Source organism: Pezoporus wallicus, unplaced genomic scaffold (assembly GCF_028554395.1).
Source record: "Pezoporus wallicus isolate ANWC-B61680 ecotype Strahan unplaced genomic scaffold, APGP_CSIRO_Pwel_v1 contig_5485, whole genome shotgun sequence".
Taxonomy (NCBI): Eukaryota; Metazoa; Chordata; class Aves; order Psittaciformes; family Psittacidae; genus Pezoporus; species Pezoporus wallicus.
Window position 1 is genome coordinate 5,212,501 of NW_026641550.1, and position 18,013 is coordinate 5,230,513.

The following is an 18,013-nucleotide window of genomic DNA, read 5'->3' on the forward strand; positions in this document are numbered from 1 at the left end:
AACTGTGATTTATTTCAGTAGTACATGTACCTTTGAATCCTGTGTTTTATTATTGAACCGATCCACACGGTCAGTGTTCATAAATATGTGTGATAACCACTATAAATATTGCATGAAAGTGGGACCAGAATCTGCTGTTGGTAACAAGAATCTCCTCCTCTTCGTTCCTGGGTGAGCTGCAAACACAAAACACTCAGGTCAAACCGCATTTCTTATTCACTTTTAGCTTGATGCGTTTTTTTGCTGTTTATTATTCTCTGATTTGTAGTAGAGAAAGGAAAATACATTCTTGTTGCTCTAAAATTGTATTGATTATGTGGTCTAGATAGAAAGAGCCACTGGTGAATCTTGCATTGTTTTTATCCCTGGAGTTTGCTGTTTTGCTGGTGAAAGAACCAGACCAAATTCTTACAAATAAACTGAGTCTGGAAGTATTGAGCTAAAGGCAGGTGCATTTCAAGAAACAATTAGAACCCATTTTGAAAAAGTAAAGACATAAATGTAGAGCAGAGAGACTACATTGCCTTTCATCCCCTGTGCTCCAGCCCCTGCTTTTTGATCTGTGACCCTTCAGTGAGGTAAAAGAAAGTTTTTATCAAAATATCCCTATCATTTAGGTACCATAATAACCTGCAATCTACAGGCTCTCAGGACTCAGAGAGGTTAGGTAACTGCCTTTTGTTCAGCTCCTCATTCTCTATCATTTTCATTCTAAGCACCCAAGACAGAATGTCAGGGAAATCTATGGGTTGATTTCTATTTGAGTTGAATTAGACAATGCTAAGTGCTGTAAACTTGTCTATTACTATCTTTAAAGATCTCTGTAATGAGCAGCAGTTTATCAGTGACTTACACCTCTTCTGTTACCATCATCCACGTTAATAAAGGACTCCAAGATCCTCTCCATCTCTTATCCAAAGCATTTTGGTTTTACACATTCTATATAAAATTTGATGATGAACTGTGGCTAGGTGGATCTTATCATAATATTATGACCGTTTACTTAATCATTTTATTGCTTGAACTGTGAAGATTGTATTGTGTTGCTGCAGAAACACAGCAGAAAGCTGTAAGAGTGCATGATGGCAGAAGATAAAGATGCTTCGTATTGCTGATGTCTTAACGGGGAAAAAGAGATGATCTAAAAAATCCCCCAAAGACTCATTAGGAAGCATTCTATCTGCACATTAGTGTATTGTGCTAAATTTACTTGCTAATTTTGATGTCAACAGCAGCTAGTACTAATGAAAAGCTTATGCAACATCACAGAGTTGAGTAAACTAAAAATACAAATAAAAAATCAGTTTAAAGAGTTAGATTGCACCAAACTGTAATTATCTGTAATTAACAGTTCAGAGTTACAAACACCATCAACAGGCAACAGAGGACACATTTACAGTGTGTATAAACAACATTACTAGCAAGGTTTTAATTTGGTTTTTTTTTTTCCTTCTACTAGCAGTTCAAATGGTTTAGATAAACTAGATGTCAGTAAGGAAATCAGGCCAGGTTAATGTTATCTACTATGTTCCAATTCAAGATGGTCTTAAGCTGCTGCTTAAATTCACCTCTCTCTAAAAATAGATATCCTAAACACAAGCTTGACACTAGCATGCGCTAAGACCACATTTCTTACAGCAGCAGACACATGAATATTTTCCGGACTTAGAAGGATATAATCCTCATTTTAAAGCTTTGCAGTCAAGGCAAATCAGATTTTAGAGTCACCACGCTATCAGGAATGTTGTAATGTAAACCATAATTCTCTCCAAACCAAATCCAACAAAAGGAAGACAATTCTTATTCATATGTGGTCAGGCTCTATGGGGAGATTACTATGAAGATTAAGAGCTGATCTGACTGTGAATTTCCTGCCTTTTATGGACTTTTAAGTAACTGTGTTTAAAAAAGATGGCAAAGGATACCTGGATACCTGTTAAAAGAGGGGCACTGTACTTGTATAAGATGGAAGTGAGAGAGGAGCTCATCAAAGCAGACAGCTCGAGGCCAAAACCAGGCTTATCTAATGTAGTAGGCTCTGCAAAACCCAAATTCAAACAAATCCATGAATACAGAAGAATTTCGCTTACATCAGGAACTTAAAAGAGGCAGATATATTGCCATCCTTATGAATATACTTTTTGCAAACCAGCCCCATCTGCCCTCACCGTGTCCTTTAATGTATGAGACTCTGCATGGTGGGTTTAAATGACTTCTAAAATGTAATTTTCACATGCTTGTTTGTTTTGACTGATTTCTTAATACAGTATAAAATACTTGCCAGAAACAATCCTTCTTTGTCAGATAAATGCACCAAAATAAACATCCCTCAATTTATGCTTGGCAGCAGTTGAAGAAAAGCTTTGTCAATAGGAAATTTCTTCTACTGCTGAAACAATTGGTTATTAAATCCATCCTAAGTGATTTGTCAGGATCATGCAACTCTTACAAGTGTATTTTTTTCTAGTAGATTTTTCCATTTATTCTTTTACCTTCACCTTGGCTTTTTCCTTTACCATAGCAAATATGGATTTTTCCATGCAGGGCTATCCAAGGGAGCACTGGGTAGTCCTGCACGAACCTTGAATATGTACATCCTGAATGCCAGGTTGGTTAATGCAAATATTGGACCCAGACCCAGACGGGAATATTACTCTTGGTCACCCTGCCCAGTACCCATTCTGATCCCCATTTGGTTAGTCATCCTTTGAGGATCTACCATGTAACTATCCAGCTTTGCTTCCTTTCAGTAGTTAACACATTTCTTCTCTTACAAGACTATCACTGCCCCCTCTGGGGGCCCCCACTCCTCCACTTCCCTTTGCTTCCCTGCAGATCCTGCCCTACTCTTCCTGAGTAGTAAAGCACTGAAGCAACAACATCCACATTATCCTGTTTGCTCTATCCTGGTTTAGAATCCATCACTGAGCAGATGGGAGGAGGTTTGAGAGAGTTCATGATGTAGTCTGGAGGTGAGCTCACAAGGAAGATTTGTGCTTGTGGTACAAGCTGTTGGGACAGCCAGCAGCAGAGATGGCATGGGATGCATGCTTTAATCTTCTTTACGATATCTAGAAACCTGGTGACTCCAAATGAGTCCAAATTGCAATTATATATTTTTTTTTCCCTAAGAATGATCATTTACATTTCAGATAAATTTGTCCCAATCCTACACATCCTTAAACAAGTTTAAAATCTATGCACAAATGTTCAGGCATTACAAGCATTTGTGCCACACACTGCTGAAGATACACCACCCCGACTCTTAACCAATTGCAATCCACAACGCAGTTCAAATTGCAAGCATCTGTCATCACTCCACTGAGGAGAATCTTCAAAGAGATTCCAATTTAAAGCAATAAGCAAGCAACGAGGTATTTTCAGAGAACAGTGACCTCTGTGAGGCTGTGCTGCAAGCAGGGAAAAGAAAAGTCTAAGTTAACTGTGTCAAGTGTTCTGTTTGATTAGTCAGTCAGGTCTAAGTGATGTGATTTGTCTAGTGATTTGGGGCTTGTTCCTTGTGCAGAACAGAAGGAAATACATCAAAGCAATACACAAAGCGGAATGGAAGGAGAACATGGCTGAAACGTTTCCTTAAGAATCTCAGCAGCGAGGCAGGCAGGGCACTGGAGGGAGCCCTTGGGGAACAGGGAAGGAGAGCTAAGGGGCTGGTAGTGCGGCAGGGTGGGAGGAGATGGTTGCTTGGTGCCAGGCCTGTGGCAGGCCATGGGGAGGGGAAGGTGGCTGGGGCAGCCGATGCTCAAGTGCCACTGCCCTATGGCTTGTAATAGTTGTGCAGTGCAGAAGATAAAGATGCAGCAGGCAATGTGGCCTATTAGGGAGAAAGCTCGCATCGAGCCCAGCCTCGTGACTGTGGGTTAGTGCTACACCACCAGCACACAGCACTGCAGGGGGAGAGAACGCTACATGCAACATGAGCTGCTTACACTGGGTAAATGCATGCAATGCTGTGCTGGGAATGGAATGCTCTGTTCCTCTTCACGTTAACAGGAGCACAGGGCTTCATCCCTTGACACTGTGTAAAAGCATGCCTGTGGTACCTGCAAGCATCTTCCTCCCAGTTCTCTCTTTGAAGCCAGCTCAGACTGCTCTACAGCATTTCCCGGAGGTGTCTGGCACCAAATGGTTCAGCTGTGTCTCCTTGTTCAAGGATTCAGTCATGATTTATGTTTCAGACAAGCAGGCACAGCTGGCAGGTAACATCTCTCAAGAGCTGCGATTGCTCAAGGTCTGGGAGATGCAGCATTCCCGGTGCTCCCCACCCGGTTGCTATAGGGACGTACAACCAGGTGATGCTGAGGTGCGTCCCGGGTCAGAACACCAAAGCCTTTAGTGAAACTACTCATCAAATAATTTGCCTTTTGAATAATGTGTCAATGGCAAGAGGCACACGTTTGCATTCCTTTGTGAGGTGTAAGAAGCTCCTGGTATTTTCTATGTATGAGGAGGTGGAGAGCTGGCTTTTAGCTATGATGTATCAAGAATCAGGGTCTAAGCTCCATTTATTTTCCTCTTTGGAGGTTCCAGTGATTCTGGCTGAGCACTAAAAGCTGCCTCTTCTCACAGTTATTTGTTTTTTAAATGGTTATTTTATAAGTGCAGTTCAACAAAGAAACTATGAGCTCCCAAGTGAAGGTCACTCTCATTTGCTGATGCACTGCACTTCATTTCCTTAACCTACGCATCGGGCTGTGTTGGAAAAAAAAAAGGGAAATATCTGAAATTCTGGTGTGCTAAAAATGAAACTGAACAGAAACTTCCCATGTTTGAATTTCCTGTGGAAAAACAAATGCCTAAATTTTAATTTGAGCTTTTATTTCTACATTAGGAAGAGGGAAGACGGTGCAACTCCACCTTTTGCCAAGGATGGTTTACTCTCAGCTAAAGTGGGTTTATTCAACAGGTTCAAATATCTACAAGCTTAGAGGCTCATGAGATCTAGAAGTCAGAAGCTCATATATGTTCTGAGCCTTCCCTCAGTTTAATAGAGAAAAAGGAAGCAAAGTGCAACAGGTGAGGATTTTCAATTTAAAAAAGAAGTCACTGCAAGACTTTTGTATGTAAACATCACTCCATCAAAGTCTCATCCATTTAAAATGCAGATTACATCAGAGGTCACATACTGGATAATAATGCGAATAAATCTTCCTATTCTACCTACTACTACAAGACTACATAGCACAACCTTGTGAGCTGTGCTCTTACAGGGTCCAGCTCTGCTTGAAGCCAGCAGTTACACAACACTTTCAGTCCTTGCAGTCCTGCTAACGGAGCATTACTTCACTCTGGTGGAACGTGTGTTTGCTGGGCAGCGGCATTTCCCAGTGTGCAGATCACACCCACGTTCCCCACAGCCAAGCTCCATTGCTGCCTCCCTAAGAACAAGAGGGACAGCCTGCAGCTTGCAGCCTTCAGAAGAGGCAAACACTGGTGGCTCAGGTTCTAGAGATGCCTTTACTAAAGGTTTCCAGGCAAGAACATCCTTTTCTAAACCAGGAATTACACTGTCATTTTATCTTACAAATATGTGGTTGAGTGATCATCTAGGAATCTGCCCAGCTTTTAAGTTTTTGCAGTCTTCCTTTAAACAAAATACCTTACCTTCCCATGCAGCAAACAGAAATCTGTTGTCATATTTGGTTAAAATAATGTGCGATACTATCACATACCCACCTTTACTTTTAAACCGTTCCGATGAATAACAGGAATGACATCTGAAAGACCTCCAAATACAGGCATTAAGAAATACGCTTACCATGACAAATCTTTACTGAAAAAGTTTGAATTTTTATTGAGTGAAACAACTGATTTTACATTAATGCTTCATTATTTCAGATAGGAAGAGTTTTACCTTTCCCATTTGCTACCACGTTATAGTTTCGCTGTCTGCAGGATTATGTTGTATTTCATTGTTCCACTCCTGAAGTGAAAACAAACAAAAAGGAGTCCCCACACTATGACTTCTTTCCATAAAACTAAAAAAAGACAAAAGGCAAAGGTAAAAGATAAAAGGCAAAGTTACAGCAGTCAAACTCCTCTCATAAAACTCACGTGACATTGGGTAAGCCTCAAACTGATCTGAAATTTAAAACCAGTGGATTTTAGGAGACAAAGTATAAAGTAAAGCAATGTGTGCTTAAACCTTCTTAGTCTGCTGGATCAAGAATTATACTCTACAATGTGTGGATAATTCACCAGAGTTTGCACACATATTTTTCACATTGTACCTGTCTTTGTGCATTATTTCTATAATCTCTTATCAACTTAACCTCCAGCTGTTTGCCCTCTCCACCCAAGCCCTGTTGTGTGATTAAGCCTCTTTCTTCTTTCTTCTTTAAAACAAAGAAACATTTCCCCCACACTTTCAGAATCCTCTTGCAAAGTTTCACCAACTACCTGCATGATTTACACAGCTTTATTTAGCCTGTTTCATTACCAAAACAAACAAAATGTCATCAAAGATTTGCTGCTGACCCTGAAAGTGCCACAAAATCCCTGAGTTTCGCCTCAGAATTTTATTCTTTGCTGAGAGCAAATGAGCCCCATCTAGTTTGAATGCAATAATAATGTTGGGTTGGGGTGGTTTAAATTATTTACAGTCATTCAGTTTTTCTAAGTAAAGGCAAGAACATTGATGTAAAGAGCATCAACACAGAGTCCTCCAGAGGTTGCAAGGAGCCTTCCCTAGGGCCCAGGACAACAAGGTCTGAGCCCCCTGCTTACATCCCTGGCAGCTGAAAGCAGAGACCTCCAGCTTTTGCCCTAACTGGACCAAATGTAAAGGACTCATCCTCTAAACAGCATTATTATTATACTTTTATCTGCCAGCATCTCCTCTTCTTGCAATGAAGGAGGACATGGAAAAGGCCACAACCCTTGAGGAAATAAAAGATGAGGTAAAAGACATTTTAAAAAAAAAAGTATTCTTACAGTAGAGTCATAGAATCCGCTAGGTCAGAAAAGACCTTTAAGATCATCAAGTCCAGACATTACCTCAGGACTGCCAATTCCACCACTAACCCATGTCACTGAGGGCCTCATCTACATGGTTTGTGAACACTTCCGAGGGACGGTGATTCCACCACTTCCCTGGGCAGCCTGTTCTGTGCCTGAGCACCCTCTCTGTGAAGAAATTGTTCCTAATATCCAGTCTAAACCTCCCCTGGCACGGCTTGAGGCCGTTACCTCTTGTTCTACCACTTGTTACTTGGGAGGAGAGACCAGCCCCCACCTCACTACAACCTCCTTTCAGGCAGTTGTAGAGAGCAATAAGGTCCCCCCTGAGCCTTCCCTTCTCCAGACTAAACAATCCAGCTCCTGCAGATGTTCCCCATCACACTTATGCTCTAGACCCTTCACCAGCTTTGTTGCCATTCTCTGCACCTGCTCCAGCACCTCAATGTCTCTCTTGCAGTGAGGGACCCAGAACTGAACTGATTTGCGGTGCAGCCTCCCCAGTGCCCAGTACAGGGGGATGATCGCTGCCCTGGCCCTGCTGACCACACTGTTGCTGACACAGGCCAGAATGCTGTTGGCCTCAGCTGCCTGGGCACAAGCTGGCTCATGTCCAACATGCCTAGGTCCTTTTCTGCCGAGCAGCTTTCCAGACACTTTCCCTAAGCCTGTAGCACTGCATGGGGTACATGAAAAAAGCTCTAGGCCGTAGTGTGTTGTGTACGGCTGCAGCAAGTGTGTGAGGCAGGTGCACCACTATGGCAAGAGGGGGAAGGCATCTTACAGCGCTTGCTGATGAGTAGCTGCTCAGTCCAGCAACGTCAGGCCACATGCTTAATAGAGCTAAAATCTGTACAAAGACTATGCCAAGATTAAACTGAATATTCTCCTGGAGTCTACCATCCCCTGCACCCATATGAACTGGACAATTGGAATGAATACCTGTAAGTTTATAGATGCACATGGTTTTGTCCTCCATATAATGCGTGATATATAAACTGACATAGTCAAGTGTAACACCTCAGATACACCATAAGGAATTGTATCAATGACAAAGTGATTTCAGTGGCCATGGGAGTACAGACATCTTACATGCTCATACAACTTACTTACAAGTGATACTAATTAGAACCTGTTTCTGAGTGTTTTGCCTTGCCTCAAACAAAAAAAGTAGCAGCAGCAAAGGTAAAATACAAGTAAAATGGCTGGTGCTAGTCATGTAAAGCCTGCTGTCTAAGGAGAGATCAGATTGACTAGGACCAAAAGAGGCAGCCGGGGAGAGGTTTGAGGGATAAAATTATGATGGCAATATTTCTAGAGGCAGATGAAGTTCTGAGGGGTGTGAAGGAAACAGTGGGCAATCACACCTCGGAACTGCTTTTCCTATCAGAAAAAGTAGGGGACATGTAACTGGTATCTTGGGAGTTTTTAAGACAAAGCAGACCTTTTCTACAAAGAATATAATTGAATTATGGAGCTCACTGATGCAGGATTTTATAGATGATAACTCTATGAATGGGTTAAAAAAAAAAACCACTTTAAGGGAGTCACAGAAGTCCACAGGCAAGACTCAATCCCACAGATAGAAACATAACCTCCATCTCAAGAGGTCTCCAAACAGCAGATTGCTGTAAATGAGGAAGTTCACCATCCACATGGGTTGTTCATGGACTTTTCTACATATATCCATGAGCACTCTAAGGTTAGAGAGACCCTTCCTGAACCAGCTGACTGCCCACCTGATCCTGGCTTAGCGTTCTCTTATAAAGCATAGTATCACTTTAAGTATCTGTTGAATGCAAAACTATGAAGTCCACCTGTCCACCTAGGGTTTCCTTAGTCACACTGCTCCTTCTTGTCATCTGAGATAGGCAGAGGATTATCTAATACGTGGTAATTAAATCAACAATGCACTTTTCTGTTGTCAAGACATGAGTCACTTTTTCACGCACAGATCCGATCCAACGACACAGTTGCAAAGGCATCTTTTCAAACCCTTCTCCTTAACACTGGATTAGATTTCTCTTCTGAGCTAAGCTGTCAGCAAAAACTGCTCTGCAGTGAGCGGCAATCAATCCAGCCTTGTCTCTCAACAAGTTAAGAGTTTTGGCTTAGAGTGGTTCTCACACAGAGGTTTGCTTCTGAAAAGGATATTTAAATGCTTTTTGAAAGTGTACTTTTATTAAAATCATCCACTTTCAGAAAGAAAAGCTCTTTCTAAAGAAATAGGCTGTTTGCCTCAGCACCTCTTGAAATTTCAGCAATATTGCCACGCACGCGCTTAGGAAGATGCATTTCTTCAGTTTCACTTGACATTTTTCTCTCACTAATGTTGAATGAAGCCTCAGCCATGACTTGCCAGGAAATATGTCTGCTGGTACACGGCACACCATCTCAGTGGAGGATTAACAACTGTCCAGCAACTGGTTACTTATCTCTTGCATTACTTAAACAAGAAGGATTATGAATTATTCAGCTACAGGATGAAATGGATAAATATGATACATTTCCCAGATTTCATAGAAGTTAAAACAGTGGGAGCACAGTAGAGGGATTGCTTTATGCAGAAGAAAAAATTGAGATCAGTACGAAGAAAACATTTCCTCACAAAGATGCCTATTAAATGGCTGAAAAGTCCCTTGTGTAAGAGGTGGAGGCCTCATCACTCGAGACATTTAAAACCAGACTAGACAAAGCATTCATCTCTACAGGGGCAGAGGAAATGGATAAAATGACTTATTAGGCTTTTTTCCACCCATCTCTGATTTCCACGATTTAATACATTTTTTAAAATGCAAACCACAGTTGCATAACACAAGAAAGAGGCAGAAATACGATAACAGGATTTTTAGTTGTAGTGTTTCCCAACACAATGAAACTTGATTTAAATTAAATTTATGCTAGCAATTCAGACTGCAAGATGACTTCTCTTCTGAGCACCGAAAGCTTTGCTACTGCCACATGAGTCTCTAAAGAGATGAGTTGCCATCCCCAGACTGGGGATTTATTCTGTGTACCAGAACTCTCTATAAAGCCTGATGATTCAACTTTTGACAAGGGGAGCTGATGCAAAAGACAGAATGGTGCTTTACAGAGAAGCAGGGGAGCGGGGGGCTTGTGCCTAAGGTCTGGCAGCCTTATAAACTCCCTCAGGAATTTCCAGCACTAAATATTTACTGATGTCACTCAACATCTAATCTGCTCATATGTAAGTAAAAGTAGACTCTCAGAACCGTCTCTTTCCATCAGTTTGAGTATCTTAAAATGATTTCAAAATTCTCAGTTCTTCTTCCCCCTGTTGGTTTTTTCTTACCCTTGAAGGCACTGTTCTATTTAAAACAGAGCGCACTCTCTAGCTTTTGTCGAAATATGAAGAAATACAGACCCTCTCCCTCCCCTCCTCCCCGAACTGAGAAACCTTAGGGTAGTTATAATGAGCCAGTTTAAGAGTGGAACACTGTGGACCTTTCACTACACCCATCACCCACACAGGAAAATGAAAACATGATGTACAACTGCTGTACAAGACATCAAGATGCACAACTGAAGTAAACTGCCACAGAGGTAATGCAGAGGAGGGTGCCGAGTCATGGTAGTCCTCAGGCCAGAGACAGCCTTTCCCACTACTTTTGAACCAGCCATGATAAGGCAGGATGTAGCCGCATGTTCTCCTTGCTTTGACACCAAAGCTATTTTAACAACCTGCTGCTGTTCCCCCTCTGCACCCTGTTCACTCTCGCATCCTGGCTGCAATTTGCCATCTTTTCAGAATTAATCGTGTTGTTCTGGACTGAGCTGCAAACTCAGCGTAGTAGGAAAGGTTGCTTCATTTCAAAATACTGTTTACACAGTCCCAACAGAGGATGCAGAAAAGTAATGGGGAAAAGGGAGTTGAATCTAGCCCTGGAACTGGTTAGAATTAGGAAGAACAATGGTTCTGTCCTGTAATTACAAGGAAGTCCCTCAAACACAACATCATCCACTTTCCCATGAACCTCCTCAGTTCCCCTTTCTCTGGTTGAAGTTATGTGTAGCCATTTAGCTGGAAAGCTGAGTTTCCCTGTACTGTACTACTTGTCTACTTGGCTGTGTGCTGCTGGACCTATCAGTATCTTCAGGTAACAAAGGTCATGGGGAAGAATGTCTATTCTTGGATACATCTTAAAATGCTGGCAACCCTGAAGTTTGCCAATAGTGTTATTAGGAGAAAGCTTCACCTATTTTAAGTGTTTATATTAATATATAGGTTTTTGCAGGCATATGATAAATATCGTAGGACAAAATTCACAATGTAGCTAAATCAAAGACATCAGCCCTTATTTTCTTCAAGCCTGTCCGAGAGATCCTAGCTTTAACTAGTTAACATAATAGAGGGAGTATGCCCAAATCTAAGGATCTCTTTAAATGATAACGTTCAATACTTTGCCATTTGGAAAGTAAAAATAGTCAACTATAGCAGCAGTAGCAAATGACTTTTAATTACCAAATGACCAGAAAGGTAGGTATGAAAAAATTAACCCCTGTTTTCAGCAGCTCTACCCCAAACTCATTATTTAAAACACAGCCCCTTTGTCCCAGGCATAGACTTCTCCCCGCTTCACACAGCTTCTTATCCACAGCTCACCCACAGCCCCAGGACTCTATGTCCTGGTTATGAACCGACAGACCCTGCTTTCCATGTAACTCACTCTCCGCTAATTGCCCTTTAGGCTCTTGACTCAGGCCATGCTTGCAGAATTTCATCCCTCACTAGATCCCACTCAGAGGATGTTTCAGTGCAGCACATCCTTCCTATGTTGTGCCCAGCAGCTACTACTACATCATCCTGCCCTGGCCCTCAGGGGATATCACTGTATTATACTGTAAACAAGCAGCTAGTGAGGATAGGGTCTGCACCCATAGGATAAGCAGGCATTAAAACAAAAAATCTCATTAGTACAAAATTAATCTTGTAATAATAAATTCATTACACTTCGTACCCAGTTGAGTCACATGTCTCTGCAAAGCAGGAATAAAATCCTACTGAAAGGAAATTGCCTTGGTGGGCAGGCAGTATTTTATGGCCACAGGAGCTATTACTCCCCAAGGAGAGAAAAAAAGTCACAGAAAGGGAAGGAAATGCAGACAGGCAGGTATGCAGGGCCGGATTCTAGCTCCATTTACACTGACAGAGTTATTCCACTGTAGAGGAGACAAGAGTTTTCAGTTCTAAGTCTTAAGGATGTTGGAGAATAAAAATAATGAAAGAGTAATATCTGAAGTTCTTCTAATCCTAGTCACACACCAAATATCTTCTCCAAAGATAATTGAGATTTAGACCTCCTAGCAATTCTCAGTGGTCATATTGTAAGTCATACAGGAATTTTATGAGACCAAAGCTGTAAAAACGTGCTCTGTCTGAGCGGCAGAATAGCTATACAATCAATATGTTTTTGCACGCTCTTATTTTAGAGTGGATTAGTGTTGCAGCACAGTCTAAAATAACAGCATAAATTTAACAGGCTGGCAGTCTTAAAAGAGTGAAGTATAACAACAGGTGTATTTATTTGTGCTGTGAGATGTAACTGATACCACTGTAATCCTGCTGAGATTTTTAAAACAGAGTATAAAATACTCAGTGCTGGAGCTACAATAATCTTAATCAACTGAAAATCAAACGGAAAAGACAACAGGTATCACTGTAGACATATTGTGCAGAGGTACTACATATGTGTCACACATTTGCAAAACCTATTAGTCAGCCCTTTATTAGAGACACTACATTCAGACAAATTGAACAAATCCTAAAACATATAAATCCCTAACACTACAAATACATCTTTTCCCAAAGCTATGAAGTACGATAACACCACATAGGTTTCTATTTTTCTTGCTTTTTGACATGATTGTTGTTGGATACTTAGATTTTATGAGCTCATAGATGAGTCAAACCTTGCAGTATATACCAGAACTGGAGATGATACCTCTTCTAACTATATGCTTTACCACAGACATTAAAAACAATTACTTAGAAATAGTGATTTCTAGGAATTCTGAAAATATTTTAGTTATAATTGTTATGAAATCATTACAGAAAAGTCTAAAACATTTCCATTAATCATTCATTACATAGTTCCATAACTCCATACACTTGGAAACTATGATTTTGCTTTAAGTTTTCTTCTTACATATGTGTCTATATGCACATACACACACACATATATGGACTACTATAAAATGAGTGTCAAGAAAAGCAGGACCTTTACATTTCCACATTCTTCCCTATGTTTGCGATAGGAATGAAACTGTAGATAACATCCATGCCATCTACAAAAATTAAAGCAACTTGACTTCAAATCCTTGACAGACACAACAACCACTTACGCTCTGCTTTTCCCATTGGCATTTTCCATTCTTTCTTAAGTCAGCCTGCTCTAAGAATATATTGTTAGGCCATACATTCAATCTTCATGCAACAAACCCTTCTCCCTGACACTGCCTTGAAATTACAGTCTTGTGCCTGACCCAGAAACCATGCTTGCCCTGCTCAGCTCCTCAGCTTTAACCCTGCTGTGCACAGGAAAACAAGATTGCAGCTGTGGTGTTGACTAAACCTAGTTATACACATTAAATATTTCCTTTTTTTGTGCTCTTCCAGGAGTTCAAAAAGTAGCCTGAACCGTACAAGATACAAGCAAGCCTTACAGGGCCTGATTCTATTTGTGGAATGGTAAATCATCAGTAACTCCTCTGAACTCAACTGATCAAGACATACCAATTGCCACACCTAGAGTGCCATCCACTCACAATGGTGACAGAGGGAGCTCAGGGTATTAAACATTTTGAAGAACTATGTGATAAATAGAAACCTTTCCAAAGTCATAGAACCTCCTTACAATGCTCATTCTGTGAGCTCAGAAAGAAAAAAAACAACAGTTTCAGATTTTTTTTTCTGAGATCTGTCTTAGTGATGGAAGGTCCATTTCCTAATGGTTGAGAATAAAAGTCTATCTTGATAGTTTAAAGCCACATAAGCCAAATTCTCCCGTGTAGCTACCACAGAGTAGATGTGCATGAAGCTGGTCAGGCAATTTGTTAGGAGGACTAATGGGTTGGAGATGTGGTGCAGTGGTGGAAATGCTAGAGGGGAGGGCAAGCATAACAACATAGCTACAGAAATCTGCAGAGCTCTGAATCCTCAAAGGGAAACCTAAGGTGTATGCACACCAAAATAAGAACACCTAGAGAAGAGCAAATGTGTGGCTGGGTCCCTAGAAGTACTCATTAGCAAGAGTATTTCAGAGGGAGCTGTAACTGTATGACAAGTGGGCTTCTGTTTGGGGAAAGTGTTTCGGAGACATGTCTTTAGCATGGTGAAAAAAAGATTCCTCATGTTGCAGAATGCAAAAAACCTGTAACCATTGGCCTCCTAACAAATATTTCTGCTATAACAAGAACTGTGAAAAAGCAATGGCAGCTTCTCTTATTCATCTTATAATATCAACTAATAAAGTGATTTTATTTGCTGTAAATGGTAACATATGATAAACTACAGATATTCCAAAGCATGAGATGCTGTACTTTGACCTGGAAGGTGTCTGTTGTACTAATTTCTTCTAGTGTGGATCCTGCAGCCTTGACTGACATGATCAAGCCAATAGAAAGCAAAGGGCTACCTGTGTGAATAGTGGCAGCAGCAGCAGGCACCCAGTTTGGCAATTTTGCTTTATCCTTTCCTACAACTTGGCCTTTTAAAATCAGCATGTAAATTTTATTTCCAGTACTTAGCTTTCTAAAAAAAAGGAGGGGGGAATCAAATCAAGTAGAAAAAAGGACCATATAACTAGGGCCGCTGCTTCCATTTAGTGGGATGGACAACAGTAAGAATAAATAAGAATACAAAGACAGGACATATCAACTATGCTACACAAGTGACAATACATCTTATTTTACTGCATTTGTTATCAAGATGACATGCAGTCTAGAACTTCATGGCAAACACACTGGCAAAAGCCATAAACCATGAGAATAACAAGGCTCGAAGGAACAAGGCTTACAAAGACAACCCCAAGGGTAACTTTCTTAGATACCAGTAAATAAATCCCTAAAGGCAAGGAACTAAAGTACAGCAACCCGAGCAACCACACTAGCACCCTAATTGAGGTCTGGAAGAGCAAAGATGTGCAGTTCCACACGGTCCAGTTGTGGGACACAGTTGCAACAGAGTCAAAACTTGTAGGCCTGTAAAATTCCACAACAGGGGTTGAGTTCAGGGTCGGGGGACTTTCTCTTTGTACTTCCATGATTGTTATAACCAGGCAATTAGAAGAGGTGTGAGAAGGGCTAACCAGAGATGCCAACCTCTTGGGAGTCAGCAAGAGCTCTGTTGGGTTGTCTGGTAGGCACTTTTTTCCCTTTCCCCCACAAGCCAAATTCAGAAGGATGTTGTTGTCATCAGGAAGACTACTAACCTCATCGTCTGGCAGGCATGTTTCAAACCTGCAAAACGGGCATACTATGACTCCTTGCGGGGAATCACCGAAGTCTATGATCTTGCAAAGGCATTTGGCACATACTCTGTGACAGCACTCCAGCACTTTCGGTTTCCTCTGTCTCAGGTTATAGCGGTTGTAACAGATCTTGCACTCGAGCTCATCTGAGCTCTGGATTTCCATAGACTCCTCTGGTAGTTGAGTGGTCATTTCTTCTGATGGTTTTTAGACTTGCGGAAAGAGAAGTCAATGGATGAAGAGGTCACTCTAGGCTTCTTTCAGAACTTTTTCCTGATGATCACATCACCCATCTCAAACAGGAAAAGAGGAGGTGACATTGTCGAAAGCGTCAGTAGGCATCATCCATTTTCAGCTTCTGCTAGGGGCTGTGTACTGCATGTCCTTTACTCTGAGCCAGGCATCCATCTGAAAAAGACAACGTGGGATTTTTGTGCAAGAAAAGCTAAGCTGTAGCAGGTGCAGGTTCTACTTTTCAAAAGCTCAGCTTCCTTTGCTAAAAATACCTCTAAGGTAGTTTTTTTGCTGTGGCAGATAGTGCCTATATAGCAGTCATGCTGACAAAACTTAGTATCACCCTGCACGCATTTGTTTTAGACTTGTAACTTTGATTGGCTCAGCCCATGAAGTTCTCGGCAGAAGCTGCAATCTAATCATGGATCCATGACAATTTGTCTAAATTCTGGTTTCCTCAGGAAATGAGACCTAACCCCTGGTGCTTTTCATCTTTCTCAGTAACTTCTGAACCTGCTGATCACTTTCAAACAACTCAGCAGAGGGGCAGCAGTACTAAACATAACAAAGTTTTCTAGAAAAGAAGTGAACACTGGCAGTTGGGTAGAGGAGAAGGAGAGGTATTTGTAATGACTACCACTTATCCTGAAGTTCAGTGGTCAGCCAGCACACACCCAGCTTCTGCTCTTAACAGGCCGCATGCTGCCTATTGCTCAGCCAGAGAAGAGGGCAATATAGGGGGAAGGTGGTGATACTCTGAAGGGATAAAAGAGTTTCGGGGAGCGAAGTGGGTATGGAAGAGGGCTGGGGTTATTGTAAGAGTTATGTGGGGACCAGGTCAAATCTGTAAAAAGATCAGGTTTTATTAATTCCACTGCTTCTGGAACAGCTCATTTCTCTGTCGACACCTAGCTCCTGAACACAGATTACGAAAGCAAGGGTTCATTAGCTTGTAACAAATGTCTCCTCTAATGCATGGATGCTAGGGTGAAGGCTAATGTGTCTCTCAAGGGCATTAGCCAGATGCTTTCTGGCACAGCCATGAAACACTGGCTTTCAAGTGTTTCATGGCTGTGACAACTCTTTCACACCTCAGCTAAGGAGAGGCCCATGGCATGCTTGTACTGCTGCATGCCCATTCTGCGCTGCATTTGTGCCACCAGAGACCCATCAGGTTCACTGAAAAAAAAAGTGTATTGGTCTGTTTTGTAACTGTGCATTTTCATGACTTCATGAAGCAGTCCCTGTATTATAAGCAAAACATTGAGCAGAACCATGTACTCTGGGGACCAATAATTACCAGCACTTACGAAACCAGCTTTATTTGCCAGAAGATAAAAACTTCTTCAGATTCGGGCGTATGCTTGCTCACAGAGATGGGTGCGTCGTTGCATTTGCAGACTTTGAAACTGTGCTTCACTGCTAGAGTAAGAAGGAACTTGCCACAGTCAGACAATGGGGGTCAGCACTTGCATCCAGCTGCCAGCTCCATTATCAATAAATACCAGGCACACGGAATATGGGGGGGGGGTGTAGGAGAGAGGGAGAGAAATGGTCTATTTCAGTAAACTTGTTTCTTAACTATTAGTTTTAGTAAATGCTTGATTCCTTTCCTTGGGGAAATTTTAACCCACTCCTAGCATTCAAATCTTTGTCCTTTTTTTGAGAACAAGGCAGGAAGTTGTGTCTTTTAAGCAACGCACTCCTTCTGTCAATACATTTTACTTGTCAGCTATCAGGCACAATAAAGTGTCCTTCATGGGCCTATTGTTCCTACTGTGCTTTATGGATTTTCCATTCTCTCAACTTTCTGCATAGCTTCTATAAGTAACAATTTCTCAAACTGACCTCCTGGATGTTAAAACAAAGATTTCATTACTGCAGACAATGCAGTAAAGAAAAAACAGGACAACATAGTGAAGAAAAAACCCACCATATTTCTCTAAGAATTTATAACAGACATGGCTCCTTCCCCATTTCATTTTCCTAACTTTTTTTCTGCCTCTTCCAACTTACTTCTTTAGTGCTTTAAAAGTTTTCATCTCTGCCTTACTGTTGTTTTTATTATTTGCACCGTGACTATATTTGTGGTGTGTTTCATTAGGCAAGGCAAACACAAAAAAGGCTGATCCATAATTTTTAGTGTGTACAAGCTAAACATCTAAAAGACAAAGTACATCGTTTACAGACCTTATAACCTAGCGTTTATCCTTCGTTACAGTGTGTGCTTCCTTATTAATTTCTACTACTCTTTATTTCATTCCAAATATCATCTTCTAGATGACTTTTAGGCATACATAAATGTCACGAAATGA

The 18,013-nt window shown here is 41.2% G+C and overlaps 1 protein-coding gene across 4 annotated transcripts in view; it reads right to left on the bottom strand.

Annotated features, from left to right (window-relative positions):
• Positions 1 to 12,706: 12,706 nt before the first annotated feature.
• Positions 12,707 to 18,013, bottom strand: part of RNF182 (ring finger protein 182) — a 31,962-nt gene continuing 26,655 nt past the window's right edge. For all 4 annotated transcript variants that reach the window (XM_057424377.1, XM_057424374.1, XM_057424375.1 and 1 more), the window contains one exon: positions 12,707 to 15,872. In XM_057424377.1, coding sequence (XP_057280360.1) covers positions 14,919 to 15,656 — 738 coding nt within the window. In that variant the 5' untranslated portion in view covers positions 15,657 to 15,872 and the 3' untranslated portion in view covers positions 12,707 to 14,918. The remainder of the gene's footprint in view (positions 15,873 to 18,013) is intronic.